At 40.3% G+C, this 17,049-nt stretch overlaps 1 protein-coding gene across 2 annotated transcripts in view; it reads right to left on the minus strand.

Moving 5' to 3' along the window:
- Nucleotides 1–3,205: 3,205 nt before the first annotated feature.
- The window catches only part of Rbbp6 (RB binding protein 6, ubiquitin ligase), a 33,222-nt gene continuing 19,378 nt past the window's right edge, over nucleotides 3,206–17,049 (minus strand). The window contains exons 9-18 of one of the 2 annotated variants that reach the window (XM_050143139.1): nucleotides 16,528–16,631; nucleotides 16,081–16,418; nucleotides 14,561–14,657; nucleotides 14,356–14,434; nucleotides 14,214–14,268; nucleotides 10,658–10,726; nucleotides 8,515–8,877; nucleotides 8,091–8,192; nucleotides 5,485–7,239; nucleotides 3,206–5,177 (exon numbers count right to left, since the gene is read on the minus strand). In XM_050143139.1, the coding sequence (XP_049999096.1) occupies nucleotides 3,617–5,177; nucleotides 5,485–7,239; nucleotides 8,091–8,192; nucleotides 8,515–8,877; nucleotides 10,658–10,726; nucleotides 14,214–14,268; nucleotides 14,356–14,434; nucleotides 14,561–14,657; nucleotides 16,081–16,418; nucleotides 16,528–16,631 (4,523 nt within the window). In that variant the 3' untranslated portion in view covers nucleotides 3,206–3,616. The remainder of the gene's footprint in view (nucleotides 5,178–5,484; nucleotides 7,240–8,090; nucleotides 8,193–8,514; nucleotides 8,878–10,657; nucleotides 10,727–14,213; nucleotides 14,269–14,355; nucleotides 14,435–14,560; nucleotides 14,658–16,080; nucleotides 16,419–16,527; nucleotides 16,632–17,049) is intronic. The other variant, XM_050143140.1, reaches the window with a different exon arrangement.

Consider the following 17,049-nt stretch of genomic DNA (forward strand, 5'->3'; position numbering starts at 1 on the left):
CTTATCTGTGTGCACATGTGTGAACATGCATAGGCAAACATGCATGACGAGCAAAGGGTGAACAGGTCAGAGAAGTACTTACTTGAGTTGGTTCTCTTCTCCCATGTGGGTTCTGCCCCAGCCCCATCCATATGTGGCTATGAGGGCTGATCTGATCTGCCAGCTCACATCTGCAGTTCCAACTGGGAGGCTGATGGAGGGCTACACAGTGAATAACCAGGCCATCCTGGGACAGAGTACAGACCTTGTCTCAAACATAGAAAAAGCTGATTTTGCCGATAGAGGTGTACTGCAATGATGTTCCGCAGAGGCTGAGGAGGCTATGGCAGTGATGGTGGCTATCAAGTTATAGTTTGGCAGGAGCAAGAAATTCTGGTGTGGGCTGGAGAGATGGCTCAGAGGTTAAGAGCACTGGCTGTTCTTTCCAGAGGTCCTGAATTCAATTCCCAGCAACCTCACAGTCGCTCACAACCACCTGTAATGAGATCTGGTGCTCTTGTCTGTCATGCAGGTGTACATGTGGGCAGAACACTATGTACATAATAAATAAATCTTAAAAGCTCTGGTGTGCTGTCGTACATTGCAGTGACTACAAGGAACAACATTGTCCTGTTTCATGAAGTTAGGATTTTGAGTTCACACACACACATATACACACACACCACCACCACCACCACCACCAACAACAACAACTGAGAAATTGGGACCAGGTGTAGGGGTGTAGGCACGTGCTTTTAATCCCAGTATTCAAAAGTCAGAGGCAGGAGGATTAGTATAAATTCAAGGGCAGTATGGTGGCTGGAGCTATACATAAGATCACTGGCAGAACATTTGCTTACCTATGGGTACAAGACCCCTAGGTTTAATCCTTAGTACAAAACAAACAAACCAAAACCAAACACCAACAAGACAAATCCACAAAACAGGAGTTCAAGGACAGTCTGGGTTACATGATAATACTAGAAAACACAAACAAACCCAAAGGGCAGGACAGACAGTTAGTTCTCTTGAATTTCTCAGCACCAACTTGGGGCCAACCACAAAACCACCTGTTAAGTCCAGCTCCAGGGGACCTGGCACCCTCTTCTGGCAACTATGGGTACTGCACTCACATGCAGAAAGCCACAGAGACACTAATATAGTATTTAAAAAAAGAAAAAGGCAAGTTTATATGGCCTTTTGGGGGACCAGCAAAACAAGAGGGAAGTCCTCCTGTTGACTGATCCCTCCTCACAGCAAGTGCAAATTAAGACCACTCAGGTACTAGCATTAATAGCAGAGGTTGGAAAAAAATATCACATGTACTGTGAAGGGCTAGAGGTATTTTTAATGGTTAAATAACAAGCACCTTGCAGTGCCTAGCAAAAGAATTAAAAAACAAAGCCTTTTTGTTGGTTGATATTTCAAATTGTTCCTCCCATCTCTACACCTCAACATTCACCCACAAAATAAAAATCTCATTGATGTGGAGGTCAAAGGCCAAGCCTAAGTCTGTTGTTGGCTGCAGTTAGGCAAGCTTCCTGACAGTCTCCTTTCCCTGTCATCTCACGGGAGGAGCTCTGCAATTAGACACACATCTGCTATCTGGCTTTACTTGGGTTCTAGGGATTCAAACTCACGTCCTTAGGTTTATGGAAACATTTAACCCGCATCTCCAGCCTTTGAGGGTTTCTTTCAAGGCTCTCAATCCTGCCAAATATTCAGCATACCAGCAGTTTGGGGGGTTCCGTGGTGATGGTTTTGTAGTTCTGTGGATGCTGGCATATGAAAAGGCCACAATAATGGAAAGGACTAAGGAGTTCAAATACCAAGAGATGAAGCTAGGAAACTGCTCCCAATTGCAAAGGAGCAACACCTTCAGGTCATCAGGAGGCAGGAAACTGGCAGGGGAGTGGGCTGCAACTAAAGTTAAGGCCAGTTGAGCTTAAAGAATGAGCCCAGTGTGAGCAAGATTGGATAGTGTACCAACTCTTCGATGGATGTGGGAAACAGCATCTAGTTATAGATCTCATCAGCAGGAATTAAGACTATAATCTAGCTGGATTATCTCAAAGCGGAAATGGCAGTATGTTGCACGCTGGAGTGGTCAGGACACCCCACTCCTGACAAAAGGTTACGCAACTGGCATCGTGGCAGGGCAGAGTCATCACAGCAAAGCTTGAGCCTGGATGACTTTGTCTCACCCTCAGCACTTGTGTTCTATTTTTTTTTTTTAAAGATTTATTACGTATACAGTGTTCCTCTACATGTATGCCTACATGCCAGAAGAGGGCACCAGATCTCATTACAGATGGGTATGAGCCACCATGTGGGTGCTGGGAATAACTCAGGACCTCTGGAAGAGCACCGAGCCATCTCTCCAGCCCCTTGTGTTCTATTTTTAAACCAGTCTCAGGAGCTGGAAAGATGAAACACGTGAAAAGTGTTTGCTGCTCTTGCACAGGACTTAGATTTGGTTCCCAGGATTAAATATCAGGCAGTTTGAGGGCTCCAATGCCCTTTCCTGCCTCCATGGGACACACACACACACACACACACACACACACACACACACACACAGTATCACTGAGAATTTGAAATGGAAAATGTTACCCTAAACATCACATTCAGGTGTCTTGACTCAAAGCTGAGAACCAGCAAGTATATGGAGTCCAATATTCATGGGATAGTCCAGGCTAATGTATCAAGGCATACAAGCTGGAAGCACCCTGCTGTTAGTTAACCTGCACAACACAACAGACGAGCAGTTTCTTGACCATGGGTTGTGAAAAGCCTTACTCATGCATGTCTTCTAAAATCATGCTCAACCTGTCCCCAAATCCCTTTGGTGCCATCACTAGGTTCCTGAAGCAGTGAAGGAGAGACTCCGCCTGTCTGCTACCACTTACTTTTTGTCAGTGGAACAGAGGACAGAGAAAAACACTTGGCTTTAAATGATTTGTTTCACAAGGTATTTAGTTTTAACCTAGCAGAATTCCAACAAAAATGGCTAGAAAAGAGGCCCAATTCCTCATCTCAAGATTTAAGCACCCCACCACCCCCTTTTGAAAGTTAACTTCTAATTACTAGAAACGATTATCTTCTACCAGTCCTCTCTGAAGTACATTCTCAATGTTTAGAATTGTCTCTTCAGTTTGACTCACAGCCTGGAAAGAGAAGAAATGAGACACTATTGTCTTTAATTAATGGACATCTTCAACATGTGAAAAGTTTACTGAAAACTTTTATTGTAATCAAAAAGTGACATAACGGGGCTGTAATGAGTTCAGCAAATCATTCTGCTGATATTTTTGAACTGATACCAGCATTTGCCAGGCAATTAAAAAAATTCAAATGTGAAAATTTCACAGTACAGTAAACTCCACCCCAACTAATTAATGGTGGTTAAAAATAATAGGCCCTAGCAAAACCTCTCATGTTCCATGGTCACAACTCACAATTCTGTACAAAAGTTCGTTATAAAGCTCTGATGTAAAAATGAAATAATCAAGCAGCAAATACTTTAAGTGCAGCACAGGGTCTTCCATTCATTATTTACAAGGTTGGAATTTCTTTACATTATAACAGAGTTTAATACAGATGACTTAGTAATTAAGTCAATTAAAACATCCGTCTTTCACACAGTGACAGATTTCGCTTTTTGGTCATCTTTCTCCTTGTCCTTGCTCTTCTTTGCCTTCTTCTTCTTGTGTTTGTGTTTCTGGCTCTTCTCAGCGTCCCCATCCGCACCTGCATGCTTCTTATGCTTCTTGTGCTTTTTATGCTTCTTGTGCTTCTTCTTCTCTTTCTTCTTCTTCTTCTTCTTGCTGTCTTGGCTTCCTGCTGAGCTGGCACTGCTGCTATGGCTTCGGGTCTGGCTACCGGAAGGGCTGTGACTTCTACTTGGACTAACACTGGGGCTACTCTGACTCTGGCTCCTGTCTGCACCTGGCTGGCCGGCCAAGGCTATAGTCAAGCTCTCCTTTGCTTTCTCTGCTGCTTTCTCTTTCAAGTCCTTGGAGACACTGGAGACAGCCTCCTCTTCCTTCACAGACATATTGCTCTCACTGTCACTCTCATTATAGTCTGGTTCAAAAGCAGCCTCATCGGTTTCTCTAGTTAGATCAGAGGAAAGTCGAGAGGAATGACTCAACTGAGGTTTTGGCTTGATGGTGTTCTTATCAACCTGTCCGGCAATCAGCTCTTTCTCAGCTGGAGTGGGGTCTGGCAGGTTTGGTATATATGGCAACTTGCTGCAGCTGGACTCTTTCCCGTTTCGAGCCTCAGCAGCATGCTTCTCCCGTTCCTTGCCAGAGGTTTTATCTACAGACTTTGTCTCTTCACATGAGCGTTTGGTATCATAGGGGGTTTTATGATCATGAGGCTTTTTGTCTCTTGGGGGACTAGAACTGCTTTTTTTGGACTCTGTCCCCTTTTTAGGCAAATCTCTCTCCTCCCTTGGCTTACTTTTCTGTCCAGATGAAGAATCTTTACTCCGAGGAGGAGAGTCCTTCCTTCTTGCTAGCTCATTTCTCTCATCTCTTCGCTTGGAACTGGAATATTCTCTGCTGTCATAGTCCACTTTCTTATCTCTACCAGGAGTAAAGTCTTTATTTGAGGAACCACGAATGGATTCATGCTTATCTGAAGTCCTGGTCTCTTTAGAAGACTGAGACAGATTCTTACAATTTCCCTGTTCACTTAGACGGTCCATAGTACTCTCCTTTTCTGGCTGGGTGCTGCTCTTCCTCTTGTCAGGGATTTCCTTCTCTAATACCGCCGAGTGGTCCCGGTCTTTGGTTCTCCCCTTTTCACTGGACGCAGAGCCTTTTGAGCTTTTGACCTCGTGTTGTGTCATTTCATGGCTCACCTCCTTGGTGAGCTTCTGAATTTTCTCTGACTGCTCACTTTCTTTCTCGGTGTACTTGGTTGCAGCTGAGGGCCTAGTAGTAACATTTTTTATAATACTAGATGGTTTCCCTACACTCTGTATAGGTTGTGTGGATTTAACATCTTCTTCTTCAGATTCAAAGTCATCTTTATCCCATTTGGACTGAGGAACCTGGATCATAATTATAACATCTTCAGCAGGAGCTGTGTTATCATTATTATATTCCTCCATAGTTTTAATGACTGTTCTCTTTGTATCTGTCTTTTCTTCAGATTTCCGCACAGGACTGCCTCCAGTTGAGCTTGTACTAAAATGAATGAATATACTTTTAATTAATGAAAAATTTATTAATGATAAAGCATCAATAGTAAGTTTTTTAAAAGCTAGCTTAAAATACGATGTCTTTTTAGCTTTAAAAAATTAAATTATGCTCTAAGAAACACACATATGATCAAACTATAAAAACTAATTCACCTCTCCCCACACTTTCTTATAACTTAGCCTGAAAGGAGACTAGTCTGGATTTTCCATGATCCAGACACTCAAGAACCTGAGCAAATACAAGATTAAAGGACATCATTTCCCAAAAAACACCTACCCCTCAGCCCTCATACCTGGTATAATCCACAAGCGTGGAGCTGGAGCCTTCAGTCCCAGCTACTTTTCGTTTGGCCTTTCCCTTGACTTTTTCCTGTTTAATCTTGCTAGATGTTGACTCCATTTTTTCAGAGGGTTCTTTTGTAGTAGATGTATTTTCTGCACTTCCAATTTTTTTCCCAGTTTCTCTGTTAAGTTTGATTTTTTTGGCTGGGGCAGTTGATGATGTGATCTTGTCCTTTTCTGGGGTCCTTTCTAGCTTTTCAACATCACCTTCCATTTTGCGCTTTGGTGATGGTTTCACTATTTCAGCTCCTTCCACTTTAGAGATTTTCATTGACGATGACTCAAAATCTTTATCTACATTCTTTTCTTCAGTTTTTCTCTTTCTTTTTTCTCCCTTGCTATCAAGCAGCTTATTTTTCTCAGGCTTCTTGGCTTTTTCATCCTTACTGGCTGGCTTTTCTGACTTGATGTCTTTGGAACTGTCCCTTTTCACCTTCTCCTCCTTGACTGGCTTTGTCTCCTGATGTTCTTTTGCAGACTTAGAGTGGGCTTTTCTGGGCGTTCCGGTGACCTTGTCATCCTTCTGAGACAATGATGAAGGTTTTACAGAGTCAGTCTTTGCAGCCTCCTCTTTGGCTTTTTTAAGTGGAGGTTCAGACCGTGGAGATTTTTCACGCTCCCCATCTATTTTTTCTTGGGATCCTTTAGAAGGTTTTAAAACACTTTCCTTCTTGGCTGTAGCAGATCCGTCACTTTTCCGTTTGGTTTTGTCACTTTTAACTTTTGGCTTATCTTTTTCTCTCTTGTCTTTTTCAGACACTGATTTGAAAGTGATTGAGTCTGCCTCCATTGGTTCATCCCTAACAGGTGTAGCATCATCTCTACTTGGGAGAACAAACAGTGTATCTGTCTTAGTGTCGTCAACGCCTGATGACTCTCTGGATTTCCTGGATGTTTCTAACAGTTCGGGGTTCAGGAAGCTCTCACTCTCCTCCCCCTTTCTTCGTTTTCTGTGTTTCTTATGCTTGTTTCCTTTATTGTCTCCTGGAATGGTCTCACTATCCTTCTCTTTTGATTTTGTGCTATCTTTCTGATTGTGACTATCTCTTGTTGAAAGCTTTTCTGGATAGTTGCCAGCTAGATTCCTATTTCTATGACTTTGTCCAGCAGCATAGTCTTCTCTGCGCCCTCTTGTGAAGGGAGAATTTCTGATATTAAGAGGTAAAAGTCTCTCTGGGGAGAAATCCTCTCTGTTAGCTGAGGGTCTAGGCTGTGCCCCCACAGCATACCCTTTGTAGTACTTTTCATACCACTCTCGGTATTTCCTCTCCCATTCCCGGTAGCGTTCTTTCTCAAATGAGTCTCTAAAGTCGACACTCCGTCCATAATAGGCTTTGATGTCGTAAGGGGGTGGAACTTCTCTGTATCTATTAAAATACTCACGCTCAGTTTCGCCTTGAGGTACATTGCGTTTAGTGGGAGACTGTCCCCTAAATGCTTGAGGAGATCTTGACCGTGAATGATAACGTCTATATGGAGGTGACCTTGACCTAGATCGGTGATATCCATGAGATCTGGACCGTGAACGGTAATTACGGCTCTTGCCTCTGCCTCTCTTGGGGTATGGAGGTGATCGTGAATAGGAACGAGAGTGCGAGCGGCTGAAGGATCGAGAGTAAGAGCGGGACCGTGTGGAGCCAGATCTTGACTTTGAGTAAGTGTATGAACTTCTTGAATATGATGAACCACTATAGGGAGATTTAGACCTAAAAACAAAAATACAGTTGATGGTTGAGAAATAATACATACATACATACTTACATACATACATACATACATACATAGTAAAAACAGACAAAATTCTAGCATTCTTGTCTCACGGTTTTATCTTTCTTTGCAAATTCATCTTACATGATTAAAGAGGTACACTGACCTCTATTGGAATGGAATAAAGTACACAAATCACTTGTTACAAAACAAAAGTCCTGACAACCAGAGTGAAGTGCATCAATGTACCGTGAGTTTTATGAGCTTATTAACATTAAACACATGCCAATTAAATTTCAATTTCCTGTCTGATTATTTAAGCTAAGAGTCTTTTCATCTTCCACTAGCCAACAGTCTAGCTTTAACAGTCTAGCTTTAAAAGGAACCACATTTTAAATGTAAGTCTAAAAAACAAACTTCCAGGGAACTTCTGCGATTCAGTTTTTTCTACCAATGCAAGATCAAGTTCTCTACCACGGCTTTTGAGTCACACAGGTTAATGTTCCAGCAAGAAGCTACAGCCTTATGGCAAAGGTCCTCAGGGCTCTCTGGCTAGTTCCCTATGTCCTTCCTTCCATAAACATTTCCCATTGATTTCATATTATAAATAAATAACTTCAAGGGACAATGACAATTCAGTCCCCATAAATGCTAGTTCAACACAATAGAATTTACACTGAGACATTATTTTAATGGACATATTGGGGAATAAGCTACATTTCCTCCATTCTATAAACTAGACCGAATCAAAAAAATCTCATAAGTGCAGTGTTATTTATATCCACAGGTAATCCCTGGATATTCAAAGTCCCATTTGTAATTCTGTTGTGAAGGCTTGCAAAACACTAACCTGGAAAATGAGCGCCTACGCTCCTTTTGAATCTTTTTGTATTCCATCAATTCCTTAGCAAAATCATTTGTAAACTCATCTAGCTTGGACTTTTTCTTTTCCCTAGTAAAATAAAGTTAAAGAGTGAAAGTTAACAAAAACCATTTAAGAAAACTAACAAGACAAATGTAATTAGATCATGAATGAAATGAATGAAACTGTCATTAGTTTTCTACTTTAAAACTATAATTAACTAGGTATCCCTGACGAAGTTGCTTGTATGGCTTTGGTTTAAATTTTAGGTGAATTTTCTTTACTAACTGGAAACACTAAAATAAATAAATAAATAAAAAGTAAAAAAAAAAAAAAAGTTTCCAAAATACCTATTTAATGTTGTATCAGAAAATGAAAAAAGTGTAAGATAATTTCAAGTGAAAATACTTACTCTTCCTTTAATCGTCGTTGCTCTCTATAGAATTCTTCCCTGGACAAAGGTGGTGCTTGTGTTGTAGGGATGGTATTTGAATGAGCAGTCTGAACTCCTGATGACACCCAAGGTGTTGACATATTGGCAGGAGCTGGTGGAAACCCTGGAGGAGGGACACTATATCCTGCAGGTGGGGGCTGGCCAGGAGGAAACTGAGGAGAGAACTGTGGGGGAGGAACACCTGGAGGAAGAGGAAGTGTATGGGGAGGCGGCGGATACAAAGGAGGTGGTGGAACAGGCACAAAGACTGGTGTTGCTGGTAGTGATGGGCCTTGAGTCCTCTGTGATCTTTCGCTGTGGTGTCGCCCGCGGTTTATACTTCTGGAGAAATAAATTCCAAGGTATTGTATCTTTAAATTAAATGTATCCGAGACAAACAAGGCTGTCTTTTTTTCTTCTTAATTATTTTTCCAAAGTAAAAAAATGGAATAGAATCAACTATTCTAGCCAAATCCAAGTAACATGTATTTATATATATTAACTCTACAGGCCAAGTATGGTGATATAGGTCTATAGTCCCAACTACTCAGGAGGCTAGACAATCACGTGAATCCAGCTCGGGTAACAACTTTCCCAGAACAAAAATCTCTCAACTCTCATTTCAAAATCCTGAGTGCTCTGTGCCACTAAACTGCCTCTCCAGCCCCAAGATTCTAATTTTTAAGGCCACTTAGCAACGAACAGAAAATGTATTTTGAAGGAAATGACAGGTTAATATGGCTGTGACCTAGTTCTCCCCCAAATGTCTTTCTTTAGACCCAAAGTTTACATTAAAAACCACTGTAACTTCCTTTTGGAGGAAGTAGGTGAAGACCAAACAAAACAGAATCATTCTAATACCAATATTTGATTTGTAATCAAAACTGAAAACGCCAATGTTTTCCCTAACAAACAGAAGTAATAGTGCTAAAGTTTTTGAATTGTCTCAAAGAATTCAAGTGTGCTTTTGTTAAACTAATAGTTTTTTACCCAATGGCCAAATGGTATATAATGGCAGTAGGGAGGCTTTAGACTTAAGTGTGCTCAAAACCAGAAATTAATACTTATCACCTCCTTTTAATGCAACCTAGTTAAAAAAAATCAGCTTAACTATCATAAGAGTAGCAATTCTGAATGGAGCACTATAAGATCAGTAAATTCTTAACAAATTCGGAAGTCTTTGGACCCTGATTCAAATAACCACCATAGTAAAACTTACGGCTTCTTAAACGAATACTGTCAGAGTAAGAAGCTATAATGAATCTCCTGACCTTTTCTTGTAGAAAAGAGGTGAGGAGAGACTGGGAGACAAAGAAGCACAATTCTTTTTCCCATCTGGGAGCTGAGCTGAGCTGAGCTAATTTCATAAGCTGTATTCTGCCATGTACTGATACAAACCAAATAATCACTGGAAGGATTACAAAGGACAGAGCCTGAAGGGCCAAAGAGGTGGCTTAATGAGTAGGTGGAGCGCTTGCACAAGTGCAAGGAGCTGAGCTCAACCACACAGTACCTACCTAAAAAGTCATATGTGGCCACGCATACCTACATTGAATCCCAGTGTTGGGAGGGGCAGACAGGGAGGACTGCAGGGGCCTGCTGCCTACCAGTCTAGCTCCAGTTTCAGTGAGCTATCTTTTCTCAAAAGGATAAGGCAGGGAACAACAGAGCAGGGTACCTGACACCCTCCATGGGCCTCAGTAAGCATGCATGCTCACATACATACCAAAGATGGGAGATGTAGAAGTCATCATACTAATTCCAATATTATGTTTTCCTATATTCTCTCCTCTGCTTTCCTCCCCAGACAGGTCTTATTATGTCATCCAGACTGGCTTCCAACTCACAGTCTGCCTGACTTAACCTCCCAAATGCTGGGATTACAGGTGTGCACTACACTTAGCAACAAACAGCTTTTGTAAACATATCTTCAAATAAGAATTTATTCTGAACCTGCTGAATAACCATGGGACTATAACCCCAGTTCCTAGATTACTTAAGGACAACTTCTAAAGAATTAGAAAACGCAAGAGAACAAGTGTCTCCTTCTTACCACTTCCATGTTTTACTTCTTTACCCAGTGTGCCATGGGGCTATTTCCCAAGAGTCTTACCATGCTTACCTGTAACAACTTCTTTCCCCTCTTCTAATTTGCTGTGGTGGAGAAACCAGGTACCCAAGCTTGTTGGAACTGTATAAAGGTGTAGAAAGAGAAAACAGAATTGAATATTTCTCATTAGGTATAATATACAAGCTATCACATATTTGAGAGTATCTATTTTAACTGTTTTGAAAACGTTTCCTAATCTTGAACTTTTAAAGTTGTTCCAGAGGAGATCTAAGCAAACAATAGCCTGTATTTTCATTAGCACTCTACAAAGTTACTGGTTAGAAAAGGGCCCTTTAATTTGGAAAGCTCTATATGGAGGTACTTTACATGCTTGAATAGAATACTTTGAGTGCTACAAATTAAAATTAAAAAAATGGAGGCTAAGGAGAAACCTACATGCTCACAGTCCTGTACCCAGTAAATGGATACCAACTCAGGTGTGTCTGTCTCTAAATTTCATGTTCTACTGATATATTCTTCTAATCTCTCATCTGTCTATTTTCTCTATAAGGAACTTGGCTTATGGACTGAAGAGACGGTTCAAACATTAAGAGCACTCTTTCCAGAGGTCCTGAGTTCAACTCTGAACACCCATATGGTGGCTCACAGCCATTTGTAATGATATCTGGTGCCCTTTTCTGGCATGCAGACAAACATGCAGGAAGAACACTGTATACATCATAAATAAATAAATCTTAAAAAATGGATTCTATTTTAAGAAAAAAGAAATTTGGTTTATCCATCAAACAAAAAGATCAAAGATTTTATGATTTAAGTCTCATAGGAAAAACATTTAATTGTATGAGTATTTTTTCTACAGACATATCTGCACATCAGGTACATGCCTGATGGCTTTACAAGTTTCAGAAGAGGACATTGGATCCCCTGGAGCTGAGTTATAGATGGTTGTGGATGTTGGAAACTGAATCCAGGTCCTTTGGAAGACCAAGTACTATTAATCGCTGAGCCACCACTCCAGCCAAAATCTACCAATTTTTAATGCCATAAAGCATTCTATAGACATCAATATTCTTTGTGTGCCAGGGCAGAAAATCACATCCTATAGATTTTAATAACTATTAACAAGCCAAGAAAACAAAACAAAAAACTCTGTGTGGTAGACATTAATATTATGATGTTTGCTTACTAAATTGAAATTTTTTTTTTTTCAAGACAGGGTTTCTCTGTGGCTTTGGAGCCTGTCCTGGAACTAGCTCTTGTAGACTAGGCTGGTCTCGAACTCACAGAGATCCGCCTGCCTTTGCCTCCTGAGTGCTGGGATTAAAGGCGTGCGCCACCATCGCCAGGCACTAAATTGAATTTTTAAAAAGATTTTATTTATTTATTATGTATATAACATTCTTCCTCCATGTATGCCTGCAGGCCAAAAGAGGGCGTCAGATCCTCTGGAAGAACAGTCAATGCTCTTTGGAAGAACAGTCAATGCTCTTAACTACTGAGCCATCTCTCTAGCCCTTAAATTGAATTTTGATCATCTAAACAAGACAGGATAGAGTTGAACCTTTTAGAAAAATTAAAATCTAGAAAACAAATATAGGATCAACTTACTAATTTGAGGTCAAGATCCCTATGTTCTAAGGAAGAAAAGGACTTAACAGTATGCTTCCATTTTGGAAAAGAATTACAAGGTGACCTTTGAAAGGGGTTTTAACTTTGAACACACAATGTGGATTTCTTTTTTTGAGATTTATGACAATTTGAAAAATTTATAGAAAAACCAAGGTAGTCTGGAAATACTGAAAGAATTAAGAAAAGGGTATTATGAATACATTAAATGCTGTTAAAAGTCTATTTTTTTTAATCACAAAACATCTAATCTTTTTTTTATTATGTATACAATATTCTGTCTGTGTGTATGCCTGCAGGCCAGAAGAGGGCACCAGACCCCATTACAGATGGTTGTGAGCTACCATATGGTTNCTGCTTGCATGTACGTCTGCATTCTGGGAGAGGGCACCAGATCTCATTACAGATGGTTGTGAACCAACATGTGGGTGCTGGGAATCGAACTCAGGACCTCTAGATGAGCAGTCAGTGTTCTTAACTGTTGAGCCATCTCTCCAGCCTCCTGACACCCAGTACTTACATGGCTATCACATCCTAGCTTTGGTGGAGGCTTGGCTTCTACTGAGAATTGCATTTGATGAGCCTGTACTGTTAACATCCAGTAGGTTTCCAGAAGAGCTGCATAGGAGTGGCTTAGTGTTCACCTGGCCTTGGGCCATCAAATCATTGGCCCCCAAAGCAGGTTGTTCCTAATGCTGCAAAAGAAGATTTCAGCGTGTCAAGAGGAATAAGGTCCAGAGATGCTGTGTTAGATGCTCATCTCTGTCTAAGCTCAAACCAATAGGAATTGAGAAATATGTCTGGACTCCTTCTTTCTATTAAGTTGACAGGTCATATTAAAAGACAGCAGCCCCTGCCCCCACAGACAGCTATTGGTTTGAGCTTATTAATCATTTTGTTCAAATCATCGCTATCAAATAATTTTATAAATATCTTTATCAAATAATGCTTACTCTTTAAAAAACTTGGTTACATGTTTCTGAAAGGATTGCGTAAAACTCTTCAACTATAACTTTTTTTACTGTGTAGGATGACATTTTATATACTTATCAGACAGAGTCTCAGATACATATATGTTAATTATTCCAATATCTTTTGTCTTATTCTTTTTTAATATTTATTTATTCATTTATTATGTATACAATATTCTGTCTGTGTGTATGCCTGCAGGCCAGAAGAGGGCACCAGACCCCATTACAGATGGTTGTGAGCTACCATATGGTTGCTGGGAATTGAACTCAGGACCTTTCGAAGAGCAGGCAATGCTCTTAACCTCTGAGCCATCTCTCCAGCTAATCTTATCAAATTAAAACTTTATACAGATTGCACACAGCACCATCCAAGAGAAGTCAAAGATGCAATACAATAGATCAAAACTGGATATAATTAATCACTGTGTACACAGTAACCCTACTGTAAGCATTTACCTAATAATCTCCATGTGCAGCTTACTTGCTAAACTGTGTAGCATACATTTTCACCACATACAGTATATGTAAGGAGTCAATCAACTATGCTACTGGGGGACGGTCAGTCAAGAGACTCAGAGTAAAGCTTTGGGAAGTCAAATGTGATAGGCTTGGGGCAAAGCTCCAGGGCAAAGTACTCACTCCCTAGACTCCTGAATGCTGGGACTGAAAGCATACACCACTACCACCATCAGGCTGCAATTTAGTATTTCAATAAGCATAGAAGTCCATTAAAGAAGCTATTACTTTAGGGGATTCAATTCTCAGTATATTTTCAATTGTATGAATGCCAGTATGTCTAGCTCCAAGTTTTTCAAGTATAAAATACATTTATTCATTCAGATAATAATTGGACATATAAATGTGAACTGTGACATAAAAAGTACACTAATCTAGCATATTTAAAGGAGTTTATAAGAACAATTCAGCAACCTCCTGTCTAGTTTGTAGTCTCTACTACATTTTTAGTTCAAAGACAAGTATCTGAAAGTTATTTTGAGTTATATACTTACTGTTCCCAACCTGGTCGACCACCACCTGGGCGTGCAGCATTTATTCTTACTGGACCTTATAAACAAAAAAGAATGAATGTGAGATTCACCGTTCATTATTTCCTAAAGGGAAAAGGGTCCAAATGAAAATAATGTTACTCACCAGTTGTGGGGATCAACTGTCCATGTAATAATGACTGTCCCAACAAAGATGGAGTTCCAAGGACAGGCACTTGGTAACCCTTTAGGAATAACCAGAAAAAAACAGGTGTAGGTTTTAAGTTTTACAAGTCAAAGCAAAAATCAAATCAAAACGAAACAGCAAAACACCTATTAAAAAACTAAATTTTAAAGCCAACAAAATCTACCTTTTCCTCCATAAGAGCAGTAATTGCAATTGAGGAGGCTCCCTTAGAATGTTCTGATGCGAGGGCAGCAGCTGGTAATAATTTATTATCAGAATCCCTAGAAAACAATGTAACAGAAGAAAACGTCACCAGGGAGGATGATAATGAATAAAATGAAACCCATTACTAATGCTGCCTATCAATGTCCTGCATTAAATTGAGTTAATGACAATCTCTGAGACAGGTCAAAGGATAGGCTCTAAAACTCTGTACATTACACCTGGGCAAGTGAGATGCTTTAGTAGTTTTTGTAGTTTAAAAAAAAAATGGGGCTGGAGAGATGGCTCAGAGGTTAAGACTGCTTTTCCAAAGGTTCTGAGTTCAATTCCCAGCAACCACATGGTGGCTCACAGCCATCTGTAATGAGATCTGGTGCCCTTACCTGGCCAGCAAGCATACGGACAGACAGAACACTCTATTCATAATAAATAAATAAATCTTTAAAAAAAATTTTGCATGCAAGCCTAACTGGTTGATCAGATCCTACAAGATGGCACTAGAGAACCAAGTCCTTACAGCTGTTTTCTTTCTGTACACACATGGTTGAGGCAGCTAGACTTAAAAAAAAAAAAAAAAAACTGCCCAAAGAAATATATAATGATAGAAAATAAGTGCAAACATTTAAGACTTCAAAAGGGCACTTGATGTCTTTATGGGAGGACAATACTCTAAGAGAATTCTCTGTATTGCCTTATTTCCTTTATTGACTAAATGAAGACTAAACTAGAACCGTGGTATGCCTTATATATGGAAAGGTTTTACCCTTAAGATTATCTTTCAGTATGTATGAATCAGGACCTGGCATCTACGTTTAATAAAACTTGGTTGACTTTGAAGAGACTGCATGTGTCAGTAGACCACAAAGTCCTAGGTGGCTTTCAGAAGGTGACATATCATCAATTTATTCTTTTTTTCTTTTTCTTGCTTTTGGTCTTTCAAGACAGGGTTTGTCTGTGTGTGTAGCCTTGGCTGTTCTGGAATTCACTCTGCAGATCAGGCTGGCCTCAAACTCTAGATTCACCTGCCTCTGCCTCCCGAATGCTGGGGTTGAAAGCGTGCGCCACCACCATCTGGCTGCAATTTAGTATTTCAATAAGCATAAAAGTCCATTAAAGAAGCTATTACTTCAGGGGATGGAAAGATGGCTCAATGGCTAAGAAAATCAGCTGTTCTTCTGGAGGCCCAGATTTGATTCCCAGCACCCACATAATATATTCAAAATTATCTGTAACTACATTCTAGGGCATCACACAACCCATTTTACCACTGCAGAAACAGACAGGCAAAACATTCATAAAATAAAACAAAACCCCTGAACTTTAATCCTAGCAACCAGGAGGCACCCAGAGGCAAATCTTTATGAATTTAGGGGCCAACAGTGGGTCTTACACGATTTCAAAGGTAAGACCCTATTTCAAAAACTATCAAGAAAACCTGCACTACTGACCTCATTTGTCTTTGATAATAAGGTACAGACTTACCGAAAAGGACCATCTGACTTTTCCGAATGAACTGATATAGACACTGTTGCAGTTATATCAGGTACTGGAGCTGGGGCAGAAGATGGATTTCCAGGCACAGAAGGAGTCAAGGAAGACGGATTTGAACTTAATGAGGATATAGAGGGAGTTGGGTGAGCTGAGGAAGACGTCACTGGAATCATCAGAGGATCCTGCTGTCTTGATATTGGAGATCTCATCAGAGGCTGCAGGTTCCGCTGAATGAGTGGTCTTGGTGGTGGTATTGGGGGAGGGGGTGGAGGTAACTGTTTTCGTAGTCTTTTTGTATAGCCAGTTTCATTTTTGAAGTTATTAACAGCCTACAGATACCAAGCATAAAAATGCCAAGTATGTAATATCATTCATTTAAATGGGTTCAATCAGTGAAAATGCTAATGATACTTTTGTGTAAAAAGATACAAATGCTACCTGTCGTAAAAACTTGTTGGCAATTAAAGCATCAGGAGAAACATCGTTCTGATGACATGTTGGACACGTATGTTCATCTGATTCCAGGAGTGCTGTCCTAATACCTATGTATGATAAGATGTTAAGCATGAGGTGGCACTGTAGGAACTTGATGTTCACATAACGAATTAAAGACAACCTATACCACTCAGGGCTAAACTATGAGACACTTGTCTCAAATACAACAAACAAACAAACAAAGAGCAACTTAGTGGAAGCCAGAGAGCGGGGTCTGATCCTATAAACTAGAGTTACAGATGATTGTGAACTGCCACATGGGTGCCGGAACTTAAAGCCAGGGTCCACTGGAACATTAGGCAGTGCTTTTAACACCCATCTCTCCAGTCCTAAATATGTCTTTTTGAGACAAGGTCTCACTGTGTAATCCAGGCTAGCCTGAACTCAGTTATCCATCTGCCTCTATCTCCCAAGTGCTTGAGTTAAAAGCATGTGCCATCATGCCCAGACCACAAACAAATGTTT

Source organism: Alexandromys fortis, unplaced genomic scaffold (genome assembly GCF_014885135.2).
Source record: "Alexandromys fortis isolate MF-2015 unplaced genomic scaffold, M_Fortis_MF-2015_v1.1 scaffold_45, whole genome shotgun sequence".
Lineage (NCBI taxonomy): Eukaryota > Metazoa > Chordata > Mammalia > Rodentia > Cricetidae > Alexandromys > Alexandromys fortis.